General features: G+C 42.3%; 1 protein-coding gene across 2 annotated transcripts in view; it reads right to left on the reverse strand.

Annotated features, from left to right (window-relative positions):
• FOXK1 (forkhead box K1) overlaps window positions 1-25,769 on the reverse strand; it is a 57,871-nt gene that overhangs the window by 13,410 nt on the left and 18,692 nt on the right. For both annotated transcript variants that reach the window (XM_064461549.1, XM_064461550.1), the window contains exons 2-7: window positions 17,249-17,446; window positions 6,719-6,875; window positions 5,295-5,441; window positions 3,359-3,552; window positions 2,040-2,206; window positions 1,056-1,337 (exon numbers count right to left, since the gene is read on the reverse strand). In XM_064461549.1, the coding sequence (XP_064317619.1) occupies window positions 1,056-1,337; window positions 2,040-2,206; window positions 3,359-3,552; window positions 5,295-5,441; window positions 6,719-6,875; window positions 17,249-17,446 (1,145 nt within the window). The remainder of the gene's footprint in view (window positions 1-1,055; window positions 1,338-2,039; window positions 2,207-3,358; window positions 3,553-5,294; window positions 5,442-6,718; window positions 6,876-17,248; window positions 17,447-25,769) is intronic.

The raw sequence follows: 25,769 nt of genomic DNA on the forward strand, positions 1-25,769 counted from the left end.
GAGGGGAAAGAAAAGGCAAGGAAAGCTGGGAGATTAGGATGGAAAATGGAGCAACCAGGAAAAACAAAGGAAGGTAGAGACTAGAAAAGGGTAGCTGTAGCAATAAGAAAGGGACAAGTAGGGAAAGAACAAGTGACAGACAGCAAGAATTAGTGAATGAAAGAAGGGAGCAGGTGACAGATAGACAGCTGCAACTGTTAAGAGCTTCAGGAACATGCATGGGATCCAGACAGGAATTTCTAGAGAATGCGAGTGAAACTCAAGCAGGATAACCAGTGTTGAACTAAAAATGCCAGTGGTCCGGCTGCTACCGTAGGGGAAGGTCTCTGTCATTTTTTTCTTTCCCTTAGAGAAGATCCATTGCCCCACTGCCCACATAAAAGCGATCAAAGTAACTAGTCTTGGTGGTGGTACAACACACATTTGTCTTGTAGCACTAAGCCCTTCTGAAATGGTGAGCAGACAAGGTGTTGTCTGGATCACAGCAAGAGTGTTTAACTCACTAAATCCCCCAAGGCTGGAATTTCCAGCTTAGGAAAAAGAAGGCCTTTGTTGTAACTGGTTTTTGAAGATTGCTTTAATGGGGCACTGCCTGCACTTCCAGAAGCACGTGCTTTCCTCTAGGAATCCAGGCCTGCAGAAGAGACGGGCTCAATCATTTATTTACAAGGCCATCCTGAAGCAGACAGTTTCAGCCTTTCCCAGACCATCTCTTTTGGTTGGAAAAAAGCATACATTTCCATAGCACATCCAGCTGACCAACACACAGGCATAATATTAATATTGGGGATAATATAAATATTAAGAAGCACTGCATATTTCTTCAGCCTCTTAAGTCTGTTACATTTGCTGCCCACATGAGACAAGGGAGCATAGTTGTCCTGCTTGCTGGTGGAGACAAATGGATGAGCTCTTAGTTGGTTTAAGTTTTACCTGGAGAAACATCTTTTATTAAGGGCTAAGCACCCAGTCAGTGAAACAGCATTTGACCACCCATTTCCCCACGAGCCCGCCCAAGACTTATTAGTAGAGTAGCAAAGGAGGTGAAAAGCTACCTCGGTGGTCACCAGCTAAGTCCAGCACTGCTCCTGCAGCTTCATGAGCTCCTCCTGCTGTGCCCTGATTTGTGAGGATGTATCCGTTTGCAGAGTTTGCAGAGGAGGTCACAACTCGGACCATTGTAACAGTGGGAGCTTGTTGAACTACGTGAATTGCATGACATGAAGGCTGTTGAGAAGTCACTATTGATGCTGGCATGTACGCAACTGGTTTTGCCACCAGAGTAGATGGTCGGGGAGGAACAGCCATAATCACTGGCTGGGCACTGACTGGAGATCCTAAACAGAAGGGAGAAGCACACATTAATAGGAGAGGCAAAAAAGACCTCCACTCATTTCACCTATGCGCTTCTAATCTGCAATACTCAGTTCTTCAGCATTGGGAGGAGTGGGGTAGGGAACAAAAAATAAGGCTTCAGAAATACCACCTTCAATCTTCTGTTTCCTAACTTACAAAAACCTTCCCTGCCACCTGAGAACATTTCTGTGGAAAAAAGCCACAATGAGCACAAAAAAAGCCAGCTTTACTTAATGAGCTTTGCCTCCCAACTTCACCAGGGACACCCTATACATCAGGCCAGTTACAGCACAGCTGACAAGCAGATACTTACCAGAGCTTAACAAATTACCAATGTCCTGACCACAGCACCAGAGCTCTATGTAGCCAAGCTGATCTTATCCAGAAGGCTGGTAAATTAGTGAGAGCAAGCTGTGCACTACCATGGCTACTCTGATGTCAATTCTTTCAAGCCACCTAGTTCAAGGTTAGCTTGGATGTTTCTACACATTCCTTTATCTCCTGGCCCCCCTATCCCAAGACAGTAAGAAAAAATGGCCTGAAGTTGTATATGCATCATTAGACTAACAAAGTGGAGAGACCTAGATCCTCCTGTGACACACTGGCAGGAACATTCCTGCCGTGTCCTCAGCATGGCACTTGAGGCAATTTAACAGTCACTCTGTGAAAGAAGAGCTACTCACCAGGTGCACTCTGTGAATACCGATACTCTGGAACTGAGGCTAACTTTGACCCAAAGTCATGATCATGTGGAATGGGTGAGCCCTCCCGTGACAGGCACTCTGGAGTCTGTAGGCCACTAGAGTGAGGGGACAGCAGGCCAGGGTGAGTAGGGGAGGCAGGAGCACTCCTGAAACACGAGAACATAGTGTTGGCAAGCGTAGATACATTTCAACCACAACACAGCAGCAGAGGCCAAGAGTTATCTCCAGTACAGGATTCTCTAGCAGAAGGACAGCCTTTCTTCCACACTACCCACTACAGCCTTGCTGGGAAGAGTTGAAAAGTACACAGTAACCTCTCAAATGCTCTAGCGCCAAATACAGTCATATTATTCCTTGCTGAAATAAACTGGACCCTTCAGAGTATGCTTAACATTTCATTTTAAGATCTGCTGCTGACAAAGAAGCTGGTAGTTTCTCGTGTTTTATAATTTCAGGCCATTCTCAAAGGATCTGTGTCAATGAGTGATGAGGAGAGGAAGAGAAAGAGGCAACATAGATGCAAGTGTCTGTCCTGCGTACGCCTAAAGACCAGTTGCTCTGTCTTTTCCTCATTGCCTTCCTCCCCAGCAACTTGGTTCCCACCTCTGGTCCCACATGTGGCCAAGCACATGAGGAATTAAACATTTCTTTAATGACAAACAAGATAGGGAAGCTCATCAGCTGAAAACCTTTCCTCCTGCTTCCCCCGTTTGAGCAGACAGAAAAGAAACGATGTGTGGGAGGAACATGAAACTGCTCCAGCTAGTGTTGAATTGCAAGTCTTATCCTCACAGCTACGGGGCTCAGAAAAAGCTGTCACTGCACATAGCTCCTCTTTTGCAGTTACATCGCTGACCGGAGTGGCTACACAAGACACCTCCCATTGCTTCACTGCTGACAACCATGATCAACCTCATCTTCCCTGTAAGACAGTGTTTTAAATACCACAAAAGTAATTCCCACTATGATCTTATCCACATCTAAACACAGCTTTCCTGAAATGAGAGATTGGCATCTGAAAACACTTACTCCAGCAATAACTGCTTTGAATTTTTTTGAAATTATGCCAAAACAGATATGTTATTTGCTGCATTTTTGTAGTTTGGTTCTAGATATTTTTTTTTTGTAAACACTTAAGCAGTCAGAACAATCTTTAGATTATGCCTCAGGACTATCCAACTATATTACCTCTCTAACTACAAACAAAACTAAAGTTTGCTCACCATACTTCAGGAGAAGTTTTTGTTTGTTTTCTTTGTAATGAGTTTGGCACAGAGATTAGAGGAAGTTGGAGTTACCTGGAAGAGAGAGGCCCAAAAGGTGTTCGGAAGCAGGACACTCCTCTTTGCCTTCGTTTTCTAAACGCTTGCTCTACTAGTTTGGCTTCAGAGGCAGGGTCAATTCGCCAAAAGGAGCCCTTTCCAGGTTCCTCCTGGGAGCGTGGGACTTTAATAAAGTAACGGTTCAAGGAGAGGTTGTGCCGAATGGAATTCTGCAGGAAGTAGAAGAATGAGATGATTATATTGCCAGGAGGAAGCGCGTAACAAAGATGAATGGGTTTCACCACTGAGCTTGGAAAAATAAAATCCACGCAACCAGATTCAGTGTTGAAGACAGAAACAAGTCACTCAACTCACACAGCTCCAAAGTCACAGGAGAACTGCAAAAGAAAACCTGGGGAAACATGTCAAGAATTTCTACTAACCATGCTGAAAGATGGGTTTGCTTGGTAATATACCACCACTTAAATACATCTGGAGCCAGATAGTGCAGTGACTTTCCTGTGGAAAGCAATGAAAGCAGAGATTTTGCTGAGGCAGGGGGAAATCACCGTAAACCACATCAGAACTCTCTCAAAAGCAGACCTTATTCTAGGCAAGCAGAAAAAAAATTGCCTGAGCCTGTACTAACTGCTTACCTGCTGAAGGATCACTGGGGTGCCCAAACATGCCCTAAAGGGCACTGCATCTCAGGGTAATCATAATGCAAGGCAGCCGACATGCCTTCAGACAGCTGTGTCTGAGAAGAATCCATTACCGATATGGCACTAGCTTAGCCTCTCTAAATGTTGACAAGACTATCCTTTTCACTGTAAAAGCTACCTCTAACTGGGAGTAGCACTGCCTTTTGGGCTAGGAGAAAGGCTCAGTAAGCCCAGGTGTGCACAAACTCATCCCTCTTCCACTTTCAAGACAAAACAAGAGATTTTGTAGCAGCTTTAGATGAGCTCTTCACAAGTGAAGCTGTACAATGCCACTGGTAAGGGAGGGGAAAAGGCAATTTCACCTTCTACTGCAATGCACCTCTCTTTGAAGCAGGACACAGCAACTGGTTTGCAAAGCACAACTCTGCTGAGCAGGTTAAGGCAGGAAGTGAATTCCGCAATTAATTAGAACTGCAGGGAAAAGCCAGGGAGGCAGAAATGTATTTATTCCAACTGTACTCAAAGTGCACCAAGCAGTACTGCTCCTGCCAGTTGAACACAATGAAATCAGCAGCTGCAAGAGTCTTTCCAGCTGCATTAGTGTATTAGATTCAAACGACAACACCCATTTCAGAGGTGTGATGCCAAGAAAGTCTGAAAGTAGGTGGACCTGAGGTTTTTGGAACTTTGAAAGCAGCCCTCAAGTGAACACTTCAGCGTGACTTAGCATGTGTTAACTACATCCAAACTCTCCTATGAAGCTAGTCAGATTTCCTTTAATACCACAAGGAAGGCACAGATTCCAAGTTCCCCAAGTTTGCATTCTGAGATTCAAAACTTGCGAAGTGTGACTTAAGCAATGCAGTTGATACACTGGGAAAACAAAACATCTGTGATGAGTTCAGGTATTATGATTAAAAACTGGGATCTCAGTTTTAGGCTGGACATCATCTGCTTGGACAGATCACGCCAAAGACAAGGTGAAGGATTAACCAAGTATCTAAGCAGAGGACTGAGTGACAGCAAGGATGTGGAAGAATAAAGACAAAAATGAAAGACATGACTACAGCATTAGAAGGGTTTCAGAGACCAGAGGACCCAGTAGTAACACACTACATTGCCCTAGAAAGTATTTAAAAAACTCGAATCACCCACAAACAAACCAGTTACCTTATGTTAAACAAATTCACTCTGGGAATAGTCAAAGCAGCTCTATTCCCAGTGCCCCAAACCTTTACAGGATGTATTTCAAAGCAGATAAGCCCTGTCAAAGCAGTTTAAAAGCTTGTCAGTGTCAAGAAAGAACTCACCTGCCAGCCTTTGTCAGCAGTCCTGTAATACGGATAATGCTTGGTAATGTGGGCATAGATCCCACTTAGTGTTAATTGCCTGTCCTGTGCTGAAGATATAGCCTGCACAATTAGCTGAGCATAAGAATAGGGTGGCTTGGACTCATCCTACGGAAAAAAAACCAAACAGCAATTTATTCACTAACAAAGAAGTCCTACAATAGAGCATACCAACAACCCAAACTAAAAAAAGCACATTGGGCTGTAGTTGTCACAGATGCTAAGGGAGCATCTGGGGCAACTAAGAGCAGCATCACCCTCTTCCCTTTCACTGTGGTTTTATACTGCCGCCTCCTAATTTCACACAAGCATTTTTGTGCAAACAGGACTATAGGACAAGAGAGAGTGAAGTATCTCCTTCCCTCTCCCCACAAACACACACGAAAAAGCTAACTTTAACCTGATTCCATTCCCCACTGAATTTACCACATGAGCTTATATCAGCACAAGGAACAGGATCAGGACAAGCAATTGGAGGCAAAGAGTTTGAGAGTGCAGGGTACATTCACTGCTTTCAGTGTTCATGAAGGTAAAGCCTTCAGTTCTGCCCAGCTACAACTACACTTTGTTAGAAAGGTTTCATGCAAGTATGCTATCAGCTCTCCTCCCAGCAACAAGCCCAATATGAAACTCGATCCTGTCCCTTCCCCTCTCCAGCAGGATTTGTTTCCTTCTAGGAACTTTGTTTGCCAGATCTCATATTCCCAGCTCTTCATATTACTCCATAAAGAACAGCCCTTCTTGTCTCAAGGGAGAATTCAATCTACAAAAAAAAGCCATCTACTATTGTGCTCCTCCACCCAATCCCAAATCAGGTGGTTTTGGATTGAGACCTCTAACTTTGATCTGAAGATCAGCTTACCAAAAGTAAATTTTATCATTATAACTAAGTTATTTTTTAATCTAAATTCCACTTGCTACTCTCCTCATTTAATGCTTGCTTGACAGGCCTTCATGTTTGTTTTAAAGTCAGAATACAGATTTCTCATGGCAAGGATCTGGTTTCTTCCCCTGCTTCCCCTTTCTCCAATTGTGTTTTGCAAAATACCATTAGTTAAAAGGGGAAAACGAGGCTCTGAATTTTAATGCACCTCTTCTTTATGGGTTCTTGATTTATCAAACATGAAAAAAAATTCTTCCTTATCCACTTTGGCAAATGACTTGAATACATTTTGGGCTGCTAAGCAGGCAGATTCATCATCTACTGCTAATAAGATGCTGGTTTGAAGGCATGGTCTCAAAACCCTGAAGAATACTGTACATAGTGCCCTTATGGCCAGAGTATTCTTAGACCCCTTTTATTGCCAGTGCTGGATATAGTTAAACTGCCAGGTCTTAATAAGCCTCCCAATGAGCATTGATGGGTAAGTAATGTTTCTCCGAACCTTTGGGCTGTCCCCGCCAGATGCATCTGCCTGCTGTTCTGATGCTGCTTTTGCGGCATACTCTGCTGCCAGCTGCAGATCCGAGGTAATGTTGTGAACAAAACGATATCCTGAGGATCCAGCACCACGTGGACTGGCTGGGCAAGAGTTGGGAACACTGGAGAGGCAAAAAGGAAATAAAGTTATTAGTTACTTCATTTATTAACAAGACACATAGATCTTACTCTAAGGTACACTAAAGCTCCCAGGTCACAAAGAATCAGATATGCCTCAGACTTATTTTTGCCCCTGTGGCTTATCCAAAGCCCAGACAAATTGAGAAAAAAAACAGAGTAAAATTGGAATTTCTACAAAATCCTGACAGCCCCTTCTTTTTGCAATCACAAGACTGTAGAGTCTCAAAGCACTGAACAGCTCTTCTGTGATTAGAGAAGCACTTAAACCAATGCAGGACTTAAAACAACATACGCTGTATCAGGGATTAATACTTAAATAAATAGCTTGGCTATTAAAACTTGTGAATGAACAACATGTCACTCTCCTTATAACACAGGTAATATTAAATCAATTCTTCTAAAGATACAGGCTATATTCTTTTACAGTATCATAGTTAACACACCCAGCGCATGTGTCTGCCATGAAGGTCCCTGTCTAACACAACACATGAGCTTCAGAAGATCATACCCTGATCAGTGCCACACAGCTAGAAATAGGGATTTCCTTGATTCACCAGCACACAAGTACAGCTATCAAAGGGAGCTGCAATCACTGTTACAACAGAAGGTAGCTCACTCATCAGCTCCGGCTAGTGTGGGGAAAAGACACATTTAGAGTCCCAAGGCCACCACAAGATGGCATTACAGGAACAACTACTGGGCGTGAAAGCTGCTAGAAAGCTACAAACAAAAGGTCGCTGCAACTCGCAGTACCACTCAGGCACACAGAAGTGAGTGCTACAAGATGAGAACTACTCAGAAAGGCTTGTCTAGGGATCACACATCCCTGATTTGTGGGGTTGGAAGGACAGGAAGAGAGGGATGAGTCTGGGAATCTGAAGTTCCCTTTTTCCGTTCTCTGCTGTCCATCACTGAGGGTGCAATGCCAGAGCAGCACGATGCGTAGCCAAATCCCAGCATTACATGTCTTCTACATAAGAGCAGAGAAACAGTGAACAAGAAAGCAAAACAAAACACAGACTTGCATAGCAAAACAAGCCGTTCAAATTGTATGAAGAGATGCAAACCGAAGCCCACAGCTGGGAACCAGAATGCAGGAAAATTGATGTAAACAATCCCCTTACCAGTCAAATGCCCCACAGCAGTACTAAACCCGACACAAATAAGTGCAGTAACTGACACTCATCACAGCATTGTGCTAAACGCTTCACTAAAATACACAAAACACCGTCCCTTCCTCAAAAAGGTGACTGTCTAAATAGCTTCCCCCACATGCATGTACACATGCAGACAGAGAAGAAAGTGAGACAACCCTTGTTTGCTCAATGGGCAATGCCTGTGGTGCATAAGCAATATGACGGTCTAAGGAATGACCGTTTTCGACCGCAGTCCAGCCTGTAAACTGAGAAGTGCTGCTTCTCCTTGTGGCATCTTTGCAAATGGCTGCAGTGCTGAGCTCAGCACAACCGAGACTGGTTTCTTTTAAAAGTGAATTACAGGAAAGGGGGGCCAGGGGAGAGGGAAAAGGCAACAGAATATCCAGCCACAAACCCTTGCAATAGGAAACCCAAGCTCACCTATCTCCCATACACTAGCCATGCAAAGTGTTGCACAGCACCTGGTAACCCTTTCAGCGCCCACCGATAGTCCTTGGCGTTAATTGCTGATGCTGTTCAGAAGTGCAGCAGGAGGTGAACCTTTCAGAAAGCGCAAGGTATATAATATTCGTGAGCCCATACGTATAAATCTCCCTTTGCCAGAGATAAAGGCATTTCTTACCTACTCTTTAAAAATCAGAGACCTGTTTGTGCAGGAAAATGAATCAAAGTTTGCTATTTCATGCTTTGAGCCCGCTTTGGAAGTGAATAATGCTAAACCACAGAAGACACTCTTGATGTCTTAGTATTCACACGGGGAGCTGGTGTGAATTTAATTATTCCACTGTCATTTTTCAATAGCTTCTCCACACACACACACATCTTATAATGTGTAGATAATTACAAATGAAAGTAATTTTCATACATGAAACAGTGACAAACTAAAAACGTGGCAATTCTTTTTATCTTTGTGTCTGGCACCCGAACAATTATTGTAACACACAGACTAGGAATGGAATATAATGAAATAGTTTTCTTATATTGTTCTTTGTCTGCAGAAATATATGAACAGCAAACCACAAAGATGCAGCCAAAACTCAGGTCAAGGATATAGAAAAGAGAAAAGCTCTCAAGTAAATCTGTGCTCTGCACAGAGCTGTACTTCTTTGCCTTTTTTTTTTTAAATAAATAAAACTAGTATGGCCTCGAAGATTGTCCCATGCAGTTCAGACAAGAACTGATTTATTCTTCACGATCAGCAGAACAAGTAGCACAGATTTTTCTATTCAAATTTTAGCTTCTGAGGCTGATCATGAGTATGATCTCTTTTTTAAAAAAAAAAAAAGCAAAAGGGAGAAACCCTTACCCTCCAGGGCTGTGATTCTCTTGAGTGCTGACAAAGCCTCTCCAAGCTAAAGTGTTGTTAACTTTTAAAACCCAGTCTCTCTCCTGGTAGATAGTCACTGAAGAACCTGACAGTCCCCTAAAGAAGCAGCTGTCCCATGGAACAGCCACAGCAGCAGCTGCAGATTTGGAAGAGTTGTTATCCCTTTACCAGGATGGAGCACTTCTGCCCAGGTAGACCTGCCTCCTTTCAGCCTGGATCAATGATCAAATCAAGAGATGGGGTACAGAATGGACATGAACTTTTAGCCACTCCATGCAAAGAGATGGTGTAGTGAAGTGTTCACTCTCTCAGTCACAACAGAGCTCTTCACAGGGAAGGGAGAAAGAGCTGACTACTGGAAAAAACAAGGAGGCACAACCTGTTCCTCCCCCCACCGCAACATGAGACAGGAGTGAAGAAACAGTTTTACTAAAAATACCCATCTGAGGGTTAAGTTAAAATTAAACATTAGTGCAGTCAAAAGAAAACAAGCAAACACAATGCAGTGACATCAGTTTCCTGGAGTTCCTGGAATTCTCCTCACCACCCAGAGCCAGGGCTGGCAGGGGACGCTTGCATGCACTCACACCCCCTTTAAAAATATTATGGAACAAAGATTTTTCCCTACAAACACCCATTTGTGCTATAAAACAAAAATCAAGTGTGGGGACAGTGATTACAATTTGCTGGATATTAATGTTGCATCAATACTTGCCAATAACTTGATCCATTTTGATACTATAACCTGCTGCTGAGAAACACACAGCCAGGTTTGCATTTCACCCAGCTCTCAGACATCCTAACTCACTGCTGTGATCCACGCTTACTGCCCGTGCAGACAATCTTAGCTTACAAGCAATTCAAGCTAATTTGGGTTAAGCTTATCAGTTACAGAAGAGGGCATTTAGGAAAGGAAGCAAGTGTTTTATACAATTGAAAGCCACACAGAGCATGTAAGCAAGCCAGCTGCAGTTACCCACAGTCTTAATCCTGTGGCACCATGGTTAATGCCCCAAGTCCCAGAGATCTTTGATATCCACTGAGGATTCAACATCTCAACTTGAAACACTGTCTGCAGGCAGCCATTGAGTCGCAGTTCCCCAAATACCAGAGACTCAGCTTCAGAGTCAGACTACCACCATGTGCTGAATCACATCAGTCCTTTGCAGCATGTTTTCCATTTAATACTTAACCCTTCTTCAGCTGGAAGGCCAGAAAGGTGTCTGCAATATATTCACCCATGTAACCGGCAGAATGCCTTTTAAACACAGGGCTTAACATCCTGCTATTGAGAACGTAACAGGTCTCGTAGCATCAGGATTCAGTTCCAACTCCTGCCAACAGGAATCTAGCCTCTTAAGTTCATAGCACTTTCTACCAACAGTTAAGTCTTCAAATGCCAGCTATTGGAGAGTATGTATGACTTAGTGCATTTCTGCTGGAATGTACAAAATTAGCTTGATTTAGCTAAAGAATCAAAGTGCAAAAATAGGATGTGTCAATGTGTGCATGGTGTGTCCCCACCCAGGACACGGTGTGTTGCTTGTCTGTTCTCGCTGCAAAAAAAGAAGGGTACTGCAGATCTAAAGAAGGTACTGACTGTAATAACTGGAATGATCAGATACAGAACAGATTCCATACAGGAAACAAATAGTTTAAGACAGAAGGTGAGGTGCCAGGCTATAAAAACAAAGTCAGGAAGAGGTGTTCAGCTCCTGGCCTCTTCCAATAGAAGAGATGGTGAACACAAAATGAAACTAAGCAGCACGTCCAAAACAAGAGAAAGTGCTCCTACATTTGCAGTTACACTGTGGAATAACATGGCAGATGCTAAATGTCTATGTGAATGCAAAAGGCCATTATACAAGTTCTTGGGGAAAGAAGGAAGACTGGGAATCCATCAGGGGCTTTATTATACAGATGGTCAGGAAGTCCCTGCTCCGAGGCTGCCCCCGATTGAAGAAAATGGAGGAGGCAGACTGCATGTTAATAAGCATTATTGTATATTTTCCATGTTCTTATATTGCCCCAGAGATACCCATCTGAGGCAGAATACTGGATTATAGGGATCTGTTGCCTGAGCACATAGAGATCCTTACGTAAAAGTCTCCAGACTCTCTCAATACCAGCCACATGTTACATACTGGGGAAAGAAGTAAAAATGAAGCAACAAGTGGTTAAATGATATATTTATGGTCATATTACAAGTCTATGAACATACTGGGAAGAGAAACATTCCTAAACTCCAGTGCCAGTTTCCCCTGAAGGAAAGGCAGTATGTAAATGCAAGGAAGTTGCCCTATTACTTTATTTCATTCTTTTCTGCATGGAAGGTATCTGTAGGGATCAAGCTATAGAGGCTTAATTTAAGCCAGGTGTATGGATAAAACTCCTATCCTCTCTATGACAAAGAGGAAAGACTACCTGGGATCCCACATAAAATTGTTCACCTGACTGGGAATCTGCATTGCTAAAGAGGAGAAAACCCATCTCTTCAACTTTGTGGTTTAGGATATGGTGTACACATGGGCAGTGCCTTTGAAAAATGTCTAAGCACACATTTGCGAAGCAGGTACAAGAGGCATAGCAGTGGTCAGAGTTACAACCTTGGCAACGCTGCCAGTATACAGATTCCTATCTGAATAGGCAACTTTTTTAAAGCCCCTACTGAGTACAAAAGGGAGAATACTTGTTTCTCAAAATCTTCACCAGCCTCCTCAAATGCAAATTGGAGGTGTGCTGCTCTGCACATAAGGACTATGGTTAGAGAAGTGCCACAAACCTCAGACTACCCCTATATTCCATTTCATGAGCCTGCAAAAAAGGGGCACCAAAAGATACAGGGATTTTTTTATTTTTTTTTTTAAACGAGCAATAACCAAGAATCAGGTCAAAGTACAGCACTTCAGCTTGCGAAACAAGCATTTCCATGATACACCAATCAGCAATAATGGGTGAGAATCCTCTGCCACTTTCTCCTTCCCCGGCCTAGCCCCAAAATCGTAACTCAAAGAAAGGCAAGTCCTTGCACGTTGCACGTTTCAGACAGGTTTCAGAAACAATCACAAGTGGTGAGGCTGCCAAACCAAGCTGGATTTTGATGTGAAAGGAAAAAACTGAGAGCTACCCTGCCTGCTTAACGCTGAAGAACACCAAAGCTGTCGAACAAGCTGCAGTGAAAGTTCGCTATCCGCAAAGTTGAAATTCTTATTACTTGGTCTGTGCTCCAGTGGTTCCCTTCTTCGAAAGGAAGTGAGCTCACTCCGACCGTGGATTTGGTGAACATTTTATACTGATCAGGGGAAGAGGAAGTGCTTGTGTAGCTGGTGACATCTGCAACCTTTCCTCTAGCACATGGTCCATTATCTGAAATAAACATGCATAGGAACTCCCAAGCACAGTATGGATTGTTGCTTTTCTTACATGATGTATATGCATCACACTAGTTGGCTTGTGGTTTGGAGACAAGGGTGATTAAAAATAATCACCGGTCTGTCCAATTGTGGGAGTTACTCGAGCTGTATATTCTGCCCGAATCCAGGAAGTAATGGATAACCGAGACAATGCAAAAGAGCCTGCAAAAAACCTGCCTCGGAGGTCTTCACCGGCTTTTCAGTTAGATGGCTAATAGTGCTATAAGAAGAAGGAAAGCCTGAGTGAAAAGGAGCAGGCAACATTTATGCATCCTGTTCCAGTGAGCAAATCATCCACTGAAGTCAGCATTCATTCAGCTTCCCACCTCATACCTTCAGAGGAAACGTGCAAATTCAGATTAAATCCCAAGTGTTCTGAAACAGTGTTGTATAGCTGTCCTAGAGCCTATTAAAAAGCACTTCCTTTTTCAAGCCAAGTCTGAATCAAAGCATAGCCAGTATTTGCACGTCTGCTATAACCTGGCTCACACACACACACACACCACCACCACCACCCCCCCATTCTGTCATGCTTTACGGAATAAAAGCTCAATACATAATTTATCTACTACACGCTCTCAGAAAGTAGTAATTACATTATACATGCATAAAAATCAGACAATGAATTTAAATGACCTGTTAAAGGCCACAAAACAAGTTGGTGGCTAAGCCAAGATAACTGCAGTTCCTGGAGCGCAGGCCTCTGACTAACCCACTATCGGAGCATGCAACGTGCTACTGAATGAATTTTGCCTAGTGAAAATAAGGAAAAAAGGAAATAAGGTTTAAAGAATATAGCTTATGAAACCATGGCAATTCAGCTCACATCTTCAGGTTTACTAATAAGCTTATAAAACAAAAGATACAGAAGGATACCACCTCATCTTTCATGATTCATACCACTAATTTCATTGTAAACTACGTATTGACCCTTCTAGCATCAGCTGGACATGGGCAGGCACATTAAGTACTAAAAATTAAAATAGAAATTTGGGTCCACATACAAATATGTACCAGTTTAGCTATTAGCACAGAACCTCAGCAGACACTTTTCAAGCAGTGATTCTCACAGGGCTCTTCTTTCTGCATGTCAAAGTATTTTTTTTACTGATAAAGACTGTGTGAGCTAACTATCCATGCCCTTCCAGTGAAAAAACAAACATGTACAAGACAAAATGTTCAAGCCCACAGTCATTCTGGTGCAGAGATAAGCCAGAAGTAACAGCTGTAAAATGTGAATAACGATACGGACCTATAGTACAGCATTTAGTATTTCTTTATTGTGTTTTTTTTTTTTTTCAAATATCTATATATCAGTGAGAACATAATTGCTGTTTAGAATAGGGAAGCATGTACAGAGAAATAATTTCATTCTCATAAATACTAAAAAACCAAACGCTGAGGGGCAGTGCTGGAGAGAGGTACTATTTGGAAAACTGAGCTAAGTTACTACAGGGTCATTAAGACCAACTGGAAGATAATAAAAGGAAAACTAAACACTAAGTCTAAACTCCAACTCAGCATGACTTTGAGACCAGGAATAAGCTCCTACATCACACCTTGTCTCTGTGGATCTGTTTATAATCCAAGCACAAGCCACTCTGGGGACAAGACTGCAACACATACATGGAGTCACATTAATGCAGATACCATGGACTTAGCAAAGCTAAGTGTTTGTAGCATAGGCGAGGAACTTCATGTCACCAGCGTCACCCAGAAAGGATCTTCCAAATGCAAGGTGCAGAACCTTAAAGCCATGTACCGAAAGACCATCCCTTAACTCTGAAAACTGTGAATCACTTATATCTACCAACAGGCAGAGCTGAATTTAACCAAGCTACACATGATTTTCACAAAGCTTTTCAATGCCTTGAACCTACTGAGAAGAAATTTGGTGCTACTCTGCCCTTTCTTATGTCGTGTAAAATGGCAGGCTGTTTCTACCAATTTCTTACAACCACAGTGGCCTTTTCCTTTCTGGAACATGCAAGTCTGGCTTTTTTAAAAAAGAATTTTGAACTCAAAGCAGGAAGAAATAAGCCATGCTTGTGTGAAAGCCTCACAGCATGCTGCCAACCAACATTTTCCCTTAAAGCTGTACAACAGCATTCAAAACATCTACAAATGGCCCCTCCTGGAGATAAAACACCTAGCTAAGAAAAGAGTGGACACATTTTCTCCCTAGGAGAAAGCAGGAACCTTGCTTTGCAAAACTGCTGAGGGTGGCAGGTTTGGTTTTCTTTAACTAAAGCTCATTCCCTCTCTGGGCAGTGCAATTTGCAGAGGGGAAAATAAATAGGCTGGAAAAAGCCCAGAAGCTTGCAGCGGGGAACCTGCAGGGAAGCAACTGCAATGTAAACAGGGAGGCAGAGCAGGGCCGGGGGTCAGGAGGGCAGGGCTGGATCTGGCAGTGGGAGCACAGGTACAGCCCCTGACCCGCACCAAGGCAGAGGCAGGAAAAGAGGGCCCTGAGCCACTTTCCAAAAAGGAAATTTCACTCTGCCCAGGATTTCCAAACTGCTATAATTTTCCATGGGCCAATCAGGGAGGAGCAAGGCAAACACACCAAATTAGGAAAGTAAATACTAGAAGGGGGAGAGGGAGGAGGAGGAGGAGGAGAGCTCGAGCTCATGCAACCACCTCCCAAAGCCAGCCATGGGAGAGGGGTGTGGGTTCCACACTGAACCCCCACCAGCGTTCCCAGACCTGCCCTTGGGAAAGGGGAAGGACACTGTGCCAGCCTCACCCACCACTGTGAAGCCACCAAGATAGCAGAGAGATGCCCTGAAAGCCAGATGGCCAAAATGCACAGCTACATGCTCCCCAAAGAGAGTTCCCTTTCTCAGGCAGAAACCCCCAAATCACTTCCCAAAGCCTGGCCCACAGGGTACCAGAGCTGCAAGACCCTGCCAGGGGAGAGGGGAAGGTTGAAGGGGCTGAGCAGGGATGTTTACAAACGTGTCAGCCCCTCCTCTGTAAGAGGAACTCGGAAACGAAAGGGGTTTGGCAAGTGAAACCTCAGATGTCTTTTGAGGTTTTCTGAAGACTTGGCTGGATTAGCTTCTGCTCAAGACAAACGGATGCAATCGTTAATCATCCTTATTAAACACTCCGTTAGGGGCTGAGCACAATTCAACACTACTATTTCCACTTTCTCCTTATGCAAAAGAAACATTCTCAGGGAGTCAAATATCAGTTGCAGTCATATGCCAGAGTCAAAAGATACAGCCTCTGTTAGTAACACAAACCACACTGTGCTGCTTTGCGCAAGATGACTGAATGGAAACTAACTACCATATGTTGGCAAAGAAACCTTCCCCCTGCCCTCCCAGCAACAAGCTTCATCTAAAAAGAGAAGGTTAAATATAAACTAAAAGCAGTGCCTGAACAGAGGACTAAAACCACAGCTACCTCCAGCCCCCTCTTTCTAGAATATCTGCCCTGCACATCTGTGCAGCTCTGCAAGATCAGGGGAAAAACCCAAATAAGCGAGTGCCTCCAGATCTATGCAAAACCAAGCTGGCTTCATTGTGACACTGAAGTCGTTCTCAGCCATGTAAATTTGAATACTACTCACTGAATTAGGGCTAACTGTCAGAAGATGTTTGTGTATTATACCTTTTTACAAATGTACAGACAAGAAAATAAACTGGAAGCTATTACCAGGTACTCTCTTGCTATTCTGAGACCTGCAGTTTTTAAAACTCTAATACATCACTCTATACCATGAGTCTACTTTACTTCATAAAATTTATTATACTTCAAGTAACAGCTTTAATGTTAAAGATTACTGCAACTCCATAATATCAACTCTGCCAAGAAAGAAGAAAAGAAAAATATTCCAGGCAGTAAATTGACGTTCAGGTTATTTCTATTGCACATTCATTAATCAGTTTACAAGACAGGATACTTGAACAGATGTACATTCAGATCGCTACAGCCCCTCAGAATACAGTCAGCATCCTACCCCCATTTCCTTCTATTCCCAGGAAACCACGTGCCAATGGCCACCCTTGTCCCTAACTTCACATAACACCGGCACCGCCCAGCAACAACAGAATATTATTGAGGTAAAAATAAAACTGGCAGTCCTAACATAGAAAATATTTGCCTGCTTTCTTTTCTCCATGCATATAGAAATATCTAGCAAGAGCTACCCAATTCCACTGCCAAAGATAGTCTAGTAACTCTACAGTATTAAACAGAGACTCAATTTCCGCCCCCCCAACCCTTTGAGCTCTTAAACAAAACCCTTGTGGCCTACTTCTAGCCACCGTAACACAGTTTTTAACAGTCTTCCATGATTTTGAACAGCAGATATTTAACAATTTGGTGTTTGTTTTTTTTAATGGTGTATTTTATACACCAAGTACACCAGACAAACAACACAGGGCTGAGAGAGTGGTGTTGGAGAACACCCTTTCCAGACAGTACGCTTTGGATAGTTAACATCTTACCTGATAGTGCCTGTGGGGGACGGGAGGGGACTGACCACGCTCCGGAGATCCGGCTCCGGGATGTGGATTTTCAGAGGTGATATTTGAGGATAAAGTGGCCGAAGGGGAGGTGATGAGGCTTCCTCTTTTGCTTCCTCTTTATGGTATAAAGATGTGAACTGGATCTTTATAACCGTGCTAGGGAACCGGAAAGTACATCTGTAAGGGAAAGAAAGGGAAAAGTCAGTTTCACATATGATGCTAAACATATTTAAGTGTTTTTGTACGCAATTGGTTAGTCATTAATACATTCACAGCATGTAAGTCCACCATTCTCTATAGCATCTTTCTGCCCAGAGTCCCAGGCAGAATTACGGATCATTCACAAATCTCTGTATGTGTATCATAGTGTATCATGTATCATCTAGTGATTAGATGCAAGCTGAAGGTTTGGGTAAGCTAAGTGATTCCCCCACAGCCCTGTATTCAATCAATGACTAAGCCAGATGCAGAACTACTGTGACATACTCTGAGTTCCTGCCTATATCAAGGACTAGGATTTATCCACTCAGGAAGATCCAAGTTTCTAGTAAGTGTCAAACCACCAGCAACATGGAGCAAGAGAGCCATTGAGTCCAGACAGACCAACAAACAGCCTCCAGGTAAGACCAGTCAGCACTATTTGAAGACTGGCCTCTACATATTATATAACTAATACCCATTTATATCTCTGCACATGATGCTAGAGGATCATCTAGCAGGTTTCAGATTAAAATACATTAATTCAGAAGTGCCTCCCTTTATGCAGCATGGGTTATAGCTAACAGGGTCAGAACAGGGCCCCTGCAAGCCTAAAGGCTTCATTTCTTCTCTAAATAACAGTTCTTTCCAACTGTTATTTAGGGGGGAAAAATAATCATGCATCTACAAGTGTAGCCTTCAGGAGATGCTGGGAAATTCAAAAGGAAGTAAGCACCAGCATTTTCCATATTTGAACATAAAGCTTTCTAATTTGTAGTGTCTGCAATAGGCACAGGGCTATAAGAGCAAGCGTTCTGTAATTCTTCTTATTGCGCTTTAATTAGACAATAATGTACAATCAATACAAACTTTCCAGGGATCATTTCACTGATAGTAAGGTTAGAGCACCAGGAAATAGAAACCACGTTTCATCGTGGGAAAGGCCAGTAGAGCACAGTAATTGTGCTGGCTTCCAGCACCTTGCCTGCCGAAGGAAATGAAGGGACTCTGGCAGTGTTGTTCCAGCACTGTAAGTGCTGGTGTAGGTTGTACATAATCCTTTTAACCAGTACATTATTGAATCCTGCCAGGTAACAGAACAAGGTGGCAGGTAAGTAAATCTGTATTTGTGACCACCTTATCTTAAAGTTGCTATCAACAGACATACAGAGAAACATCCTATGACAGCTCTGAAGACATGCTCTCCTGCTCTTGATTCTTCCACACAAGCTAGTTTGGCTGTAAGGTAATGTTCAGAAACCTGCCGTGAAGAGCACAAAATTATCATTCAGGCATAGGAAGCTCATTCCCATCTCCCACCTCATCTCTCAAATGAGCTCGCTCAGCACTCACTGGCTTGGACTCCCAATGGCTCTGCTATGTACAGCAGGAGTTTGCATTGCATTTAATTCACTTCAGAGGTCCTGCCACCTGCAGTCATTAATGCATTAAATAAGACCATCATTGCTGGCAATGCGGCCTAATCATGTTTATCTAGCCCTTCTAAACACAGTTCCCTGCAGACTCAATACAAATGCACAATTCAAAATAGCAGTGTCTGTGCCTTGCAATGTCTGCCAGCAGCAAGCACACAGCTGACCGAGATGAACCTGAAACAAGGCTGTTGAACCACTATTATGGATTTTAATCTTTCGTACCGCTATGTGGCTTTGCTTATAGAAAAAAAAGCAGATCATACATAAATTTGCAATGAACATCAAATGGACTAAGGCTCAATACGAGTATGCGCAAAGCCTCATCCTTTCTCAAGCCCTTACTGGGGAAAAAGCTGAGCTTTCTTTCACTGAGCAATGAAATTCTCTGCTGTAATGCCAGGTGCTCAGCATTTTTCAACATCTGAGTCAAGGCCAAATCCGTCCTCATTTAGCAGTGTTCAGTGCAATCCCAATCTGCTGCTGATCTCAACAGGTCTGACTGCACAGAGCCCTAAGGCAGTTTTGCAGCGCTGTTGAGGCCAGAAGATCCCCACTGCACCTTTGCAGCAGTTACAAGCTCTATTTCGCTGCCACTTAAGCCTTCCTTTTCAGAAAGACCCAGGAACGTAAGATCCACTGCTTCCAGGTGATGGTACAACTATATCCTCAACTTACTGATGCTCTAAGAAATCGATACCTGCACCCAAAATGCTGTGAGGCAGTCCCATCAGTCTGCCACTATGAGCAACCTCAACAAAAGCTAACTGTTACTTTTCCAAAACCATGAGTCAACCTGAAATGTGAAGTCTGAACTAACCCCATGAATGTGTGCTGAAAGGCCTGTCTAATATTGCTGTTTCTTGAGAGCCTCCCCAAAGCTATCCAATCCAGCCATGTGACTTCCCCGCAATCTCAGACTGGAAAGAGGGAAGAGAAACAGAGAGGCTGGGCTGACTACACAGGCAAGCAATTTGTTGGCTTCTATGATCTCATTTTTAGAAGGACAGGCTTCCCAATCCACTGAAGCAGAACCCAGGACATAGAGCTAGCTGTCACACATTATGCTAGCTAGCATGTATGTGACCATTTTGTAAGGAACTAGTCCCAGAAAAATCAGAGAGTGGATATGTGCAAGGTTGCTCACAGCTTTAGAAGGCTTCTGCAGCCTGGCCTGTGCTGGCTTCCAGTATTGACGCTCCCTGCAGAAGTGGGGTGGGCGTAATTAATCCAAAAAGACTATATGCTTTTAACTGCTGTAAAAATCTGGACGCAGGAAACGGAAATGCAATGCAAAATATGGTGTAAATTCCTGACGAGCTCCTCCCCTCCCTCAGGGGTGAGAAGGTGCCTGTGATTAAAGTTATTGTTCCAGTCTCTATCACAACCACTGCAGTAATGCAAACTGACCACAGCACAGCCCAATACACTGCTTCAAATCAGCATACACACATTAATACTGGGGATCTGTGTCAATGAGATACCAGGAAAGCATGATTTCTGAATCATCTTGTCACAGGAAGCTCACTTTTCATTACACTGAACCTGAATACAGTTTTAACAAGCTTTTCTAATTATTCCTTTAATTATCTTCTTTCTGACCAAAAGAGGATAAACTCAAATTATGTCAGATATTCCCACTTAGGAGTGGGGCACATTAGTGCAGGATTTCAGCCTATGAAAGTTGTACTTCTACAGAAGATAAGCAGGACAAGACAGACAGCCCAAGCTGAACTGAGCATGCATTCCTTAAGATTACTGTATATATTTCAAGTTATTTAAACCAAATCAAAAGTTACACTATTTGATCCATACTGCATGATTCCTATCAAAGATGCACAGCAATTACTAATACTGCTTAGCATTTCCATCATGAGAAAAAGATCAATCTGAAAGCACAGATTAGACTCAACATAAAAAGCATAATGAACTGGTATTTCCAAGGGTGCCCAAGAGGCAACTCTTAAGCACCAGTGAAATTTCCAGCTGATTAGAGAGTGGTAAATTAATGGTCTACAAAGTCTCTTGGTCTTGGTACAGTGGGAAGCAACCTGCTTCAATTCCAGAACTGCCAAGTTTTATCCGATAACCTGCTACAGACGGGTACATTCTCCAATCCCTGGCTATAAAAAAACATATATATTGTACACAGAGTATGTTGCATACAGCTCAATTTCTTGTGAAAAAGGATTCTTGTTTCTCTAGGATGCCTTGCAAGGCAGTGAGAATAGAAAGCTTTTTTTTTAGTTTTTTTTTTTTTAGTTTATGTTGAAACTAAACACACAAACATACACACACCAACCTCCATAAACTGCATAGAAACAATTCTTGCCTTACGAGATTACAGGCAGGAGAAAGTCAAAGAAAATGGATTGCTGGCTCCCTAGTGCATGCTTGAATTCACAGACTGCATAGCACTCTCTGAATGCATGCTATATATACACTGGAGGCCAAGGGGAGAAGTACACATGCCACACATGGTTACAGTGATATAAAAGATGTTGCTAGATTTTTTGTTTGTTTTAAATAAACGACGGATTTTTCCAAAACTTTCCTGGACAAGCTCCTCACACTGACAACACAGCACCCATGCTATTAGGCACCCTTCATGTGGTGAACCAGTGACAGTGACCACAAACATTTCATCTATGTAAGGTCTGAAAATCAAGTGCTAGGAAAGACTAGACTTTACATCAACAGTCACCCCCAAAGCAGACTTCAGGAAAAACTTAGGTAAAATCCCCAACAAGACAACTCTACACCCTGCATGACTCTCTAAAAAGCAGACACATTCTCTGCCTCTTCAAAGCACCTTTTACTCAGAGATGCAAAGGAAACAGAGATGCATTTGCCAAAACACAGTACCAGGTTCAACAGAAGTTATTACAGTTGCCGATTTCTTTGTTAGAGCACCCTGAGTGCTGTTCAACACCAAACAACTTCTGCTAATATCTGCTGCATAAGAGCAAGAAATGGCTATTTAAAGAGATTTTAAAAGGAGGCAGGAAACCGTGCTGGATTTATGGTTTTACATTTACACTGTGGAGAAGTAGTGACAAAATGCAGAAGACAAATCATTAAAAAGCCAAGGTGAAACTTTATATATATTAATATATATATAAATGTATATATAAAACCTGTAATCATATTTTTATATATTATGTAACATACATAAACATAACATACAATATCATATGTTATGTCATATATAAACATAATTCCAGCTTATTACACAAAAGGAATAACTAGAAAAGTAGGTTGGAAGACTGTTACATGAGTTGTCATCAGCAAGTTGGTACCATCTTTGTCTACTTTATCTTGCTGTAATTTATGAAATCCTGTTATTCCTGAATGTTGTAATAACGTACCACTAGCATCTGCTTTACAAACAGTGCCGAGATGCAGGTTGATTGAGGAACATTATGAAATGCTTAGTTAAAAATAACACTTTTCACAGTTTGAATCAGAACAGTAACACAGTCATGGGGTTTCATTCAGAAAACTTGGTTAAGCATGACTGTCTCCCTGTGCTGCAACTGCCTTTTTTTTTTTTTTAGACTTGCAGATACTGTTACCACACCACTGACTCTCAGTATCTAAATCTTTCCGCCTGCCACATGATGCGAGGGGACAGTAGCCCAACTCTTAAGCATGAGGCAGTTATCTCTATAATCAGTAAATTCCTTGGATTCAGCAAACAGACAGCTAGAGCTCTAATTACAGCAGCACATGTTGTGATAAAACAGAACTATGCCACTACTAGCTAAAGTTTGACGAAGGATGCCCACAAAAACCCTCGTAAAAGAAAAAAATCCTAACGAAGCCCCACATACTAGGTGTTACTCTGTCCCCTGTAACTTCTCTGAAACCAATTTCTTTTTTGTGTTAATTACATATAATTCATGGAGAAGAATACAGTATTATTCCCATGCACAAAGTTCCAAAAACATGTTGGGTTTCTCAGCTCAAGTGAGAATTTGCCATCAGTCATCTTTGTCAAGTTATTACCATTACCAGTTACTCCAAAGTACTTGACATGATTTTACTGGAGGGCAAGGCAGATACTTCTCACCCTTTCAGTGTGTAGGGTACATACACCAAACTTTCATGTGCAGGTACTGTACATAGCAGCCCTTACAGAGAAGTGTCCCAATTATCTCCTGTAACTCATTTTCTTCATCTGCTGTAATCAGCTAAGTGAAGAACCACATGCCTTCATCTATGAAAATCAAGTTCCCATTAAGTCACAAATCCACTCCCTATTCCCATAATACTTTGAAGCAGTCTGAAAGGAGGTACCATGGAAAACATAAAAGACTCACTGGGAAAGTTTAGGCAGCAGTGCACCCAATATCAAACTAAATTTGGTTAGTAAGAGATAAGTGTTTGCTTCACTTAACTAAACATATATCTAAGCCCTGAAGGTCTGCCCATGGAGAGATAAGCAAACTGAGACAAGAACAACTACCTCAGACTCACATTTCTTCAAAAACAGGGCTCTGTGACTGCTGTGACCAGTGCAAAACAGCTGAGCTGGGAACATTGATTGAGCAAGATTTGTTGCTTTGTGATGCTGCGCTCTGCCCAGGGAGAGAAACGCTCTTTGAAATTTCAGCTTTTGTGCAGCAAGCCTCACTGTATTACTCAGCATGAAACAAAGCCCTTCAACTGCAAGAATATTTAGAAGGGTTTCTCCCCTTTTCGGTAACTAAAACAACCAAATCCATTTTCTCCATCTTCACAAAAATAAACTAGACTCTCACGACCCAATAGGAATAATCGTCAGAAGTATTGTACTCAAAATTACTATTTTGCTGGAACAACGGTGGTCTGAAGCAGCAAGGGGGGCAAACCCAGAAGTAGCAACCCCACTTCTCAATCACAAGTGAATTAAAATGAATATTAGTTTGAATGAATGTCATAAAACTGTACAACAAGCTCTGAAAGCTGTCTGAGCTGTCACAGGTTAGGTACTATTCACCCTCCTTTAGAGTAAAATAATAATAAAATCATCCAACACTTCCTGTTCCACTCCCTACCCTAGAATTGTTTTTCCCCTAAATAACACTTTGTAAGCAATACCAATAAAAAACCAGTTCTATCATCCACTTGGCTAGTGTTATCTGCATTCCAAATGAAGAAGTTAATTGCACTGAGACTACAGAAAGTTCTAGAGGAATGAAGACAAATACATTTTATTCTCTTAAGTCTAAATACACATTACAAAACAAGCATGTACCTATCACCATGGCAATTTAAGAGTCATTATAATTCTTTTCTCTACACATCGCTTTAGGCTGGGGGACGCAGGCAGCATAACTGCCAGGTTTTTAGGAGCGCTTGGTTCATTTTGGAGGTTTCTACAGTCTTAAAGTAATGAGTTTTCCGCATTTGCTATTTCCCTTTCAATTGCTCTACTGATCTGACCAGATTTAACAAGGAAATCCTACTGAGGGTCCACCCATAAAGTCCTTTATCAAACACACATCACAGAAATATCTGTAATGTGATGGTTGTGAAATCATTTGTTGCATTCGAGAAGAGATAAGCAAAGGGTCTGCAAGTAAATGGTGAAGCCCAGAATCCCCATTTGTTCTTCCTGGAATGAATCAACTCATTCTGAAGACAAGCACATTGCCAGACAGCAATAGGACAAGGAAATAAACTGCAGTGCTCCCTGTGAAATCGCCTCTGGTGTTATAGCTCTTCCTCTAATTAAACAATAGTGGATAAAAGTCACCATTAGTGTTTCTAACATAACTGAAGGAAAACTAGATTTAGAAAGTACTGAGATTATCTGCAAATAAAGGAATATAGCGATCTGTGTTACTGCTGAAAAGTAAGAGCAATCATTTAAGTGTTTGGTCATAATTATTCTGTAAATCACAACACGAGTTTAGATCAGGAGGACTGGTTTCTAACCCCAGTTAAGCTGAGCTCACAAATAACTTGCCTTGCATGCCTTGAAACACAATATACACTGTCACACTTAACATTACAGCTATACAAAGAAGTACATGTGTCAGCTGGGACTGAAATAAAATTGTCTGTGATTGAGCATGGGTTTGAAATAATGAGTTGAATTCAAGAGGGTGGTCTTACTTCTAATTAATGAATTTTAGTTTTCTTCTGTTGGGAACTTTTTCCAGAAAAAGTACCAGCAACTATTTCCATTGCCCTGTTATGCCAGATGCACAAGCAGCTCAACTTCAGTGCACTGCGGTCCCTGGCATTAGCCACGTAAGTATCATTCCTGTACTAGAGCTAATGTAAACCTGGTTTTAGTAAAGGCACACTCACACTGAATTCCTCATACCCGACCCAGTGGAATTATCATCAACTAGCCTATAACTCCAGATTACTGGAAGGATTTTCTGTCCTTCCCCTGAAAGGTATCTGGGTTAGCTGGAAATCTTCTTCTTTCTATGGTCGCCCTGGACTTGCTGGGATGAGTGACTGGACAACTGGGTAAAGTTCTGCAGCTCACATGGATGGCCCACTGGTTTCTTCTGCCTTAAAAGTCATCTTCTCCCCAAAGAGATATCAGTTGTGCCACTCAATTTAACGCAGATTTATTTTGACACAATCTTTTCCTCTGCTGTAAGAGGAATTTCCTTTACCCCCCTTGCTGTTCCTTCCCCTCAGCCATTTCCTCTCAATGTCACCCTCGTGCCAATAGTACCATCCAAACAACTGCACAGCAAGTCAAACCAGGTAGCTGAAATAATTTTTCTTTTGTTGGAATAAGTCATCAGGCAGATCAGTTCCCTGATCTTGCCTTCCATGGCAACACAAGCACCAACACAGAGGAGGCAGAGGGAACAAGCATCAAGGGGAGGAAGGAAAGGAGGAGGTACCAGCAGAAATGT

This window comes from Phalacrocorax carbo, chromosome 10, assembly GCF_963921805.1.
Source record: "Phalacrocorax carbo chromosome 10, bPhaCar2.1, whole genome shotgun sequence".
NCBI classification, from domain to species: Eukaryota; Metazoa; Chordata; class Aves; order Suliformes; family Phalacrocoracidae; genus Phalacrocorax; species Phalacrocorax carbo.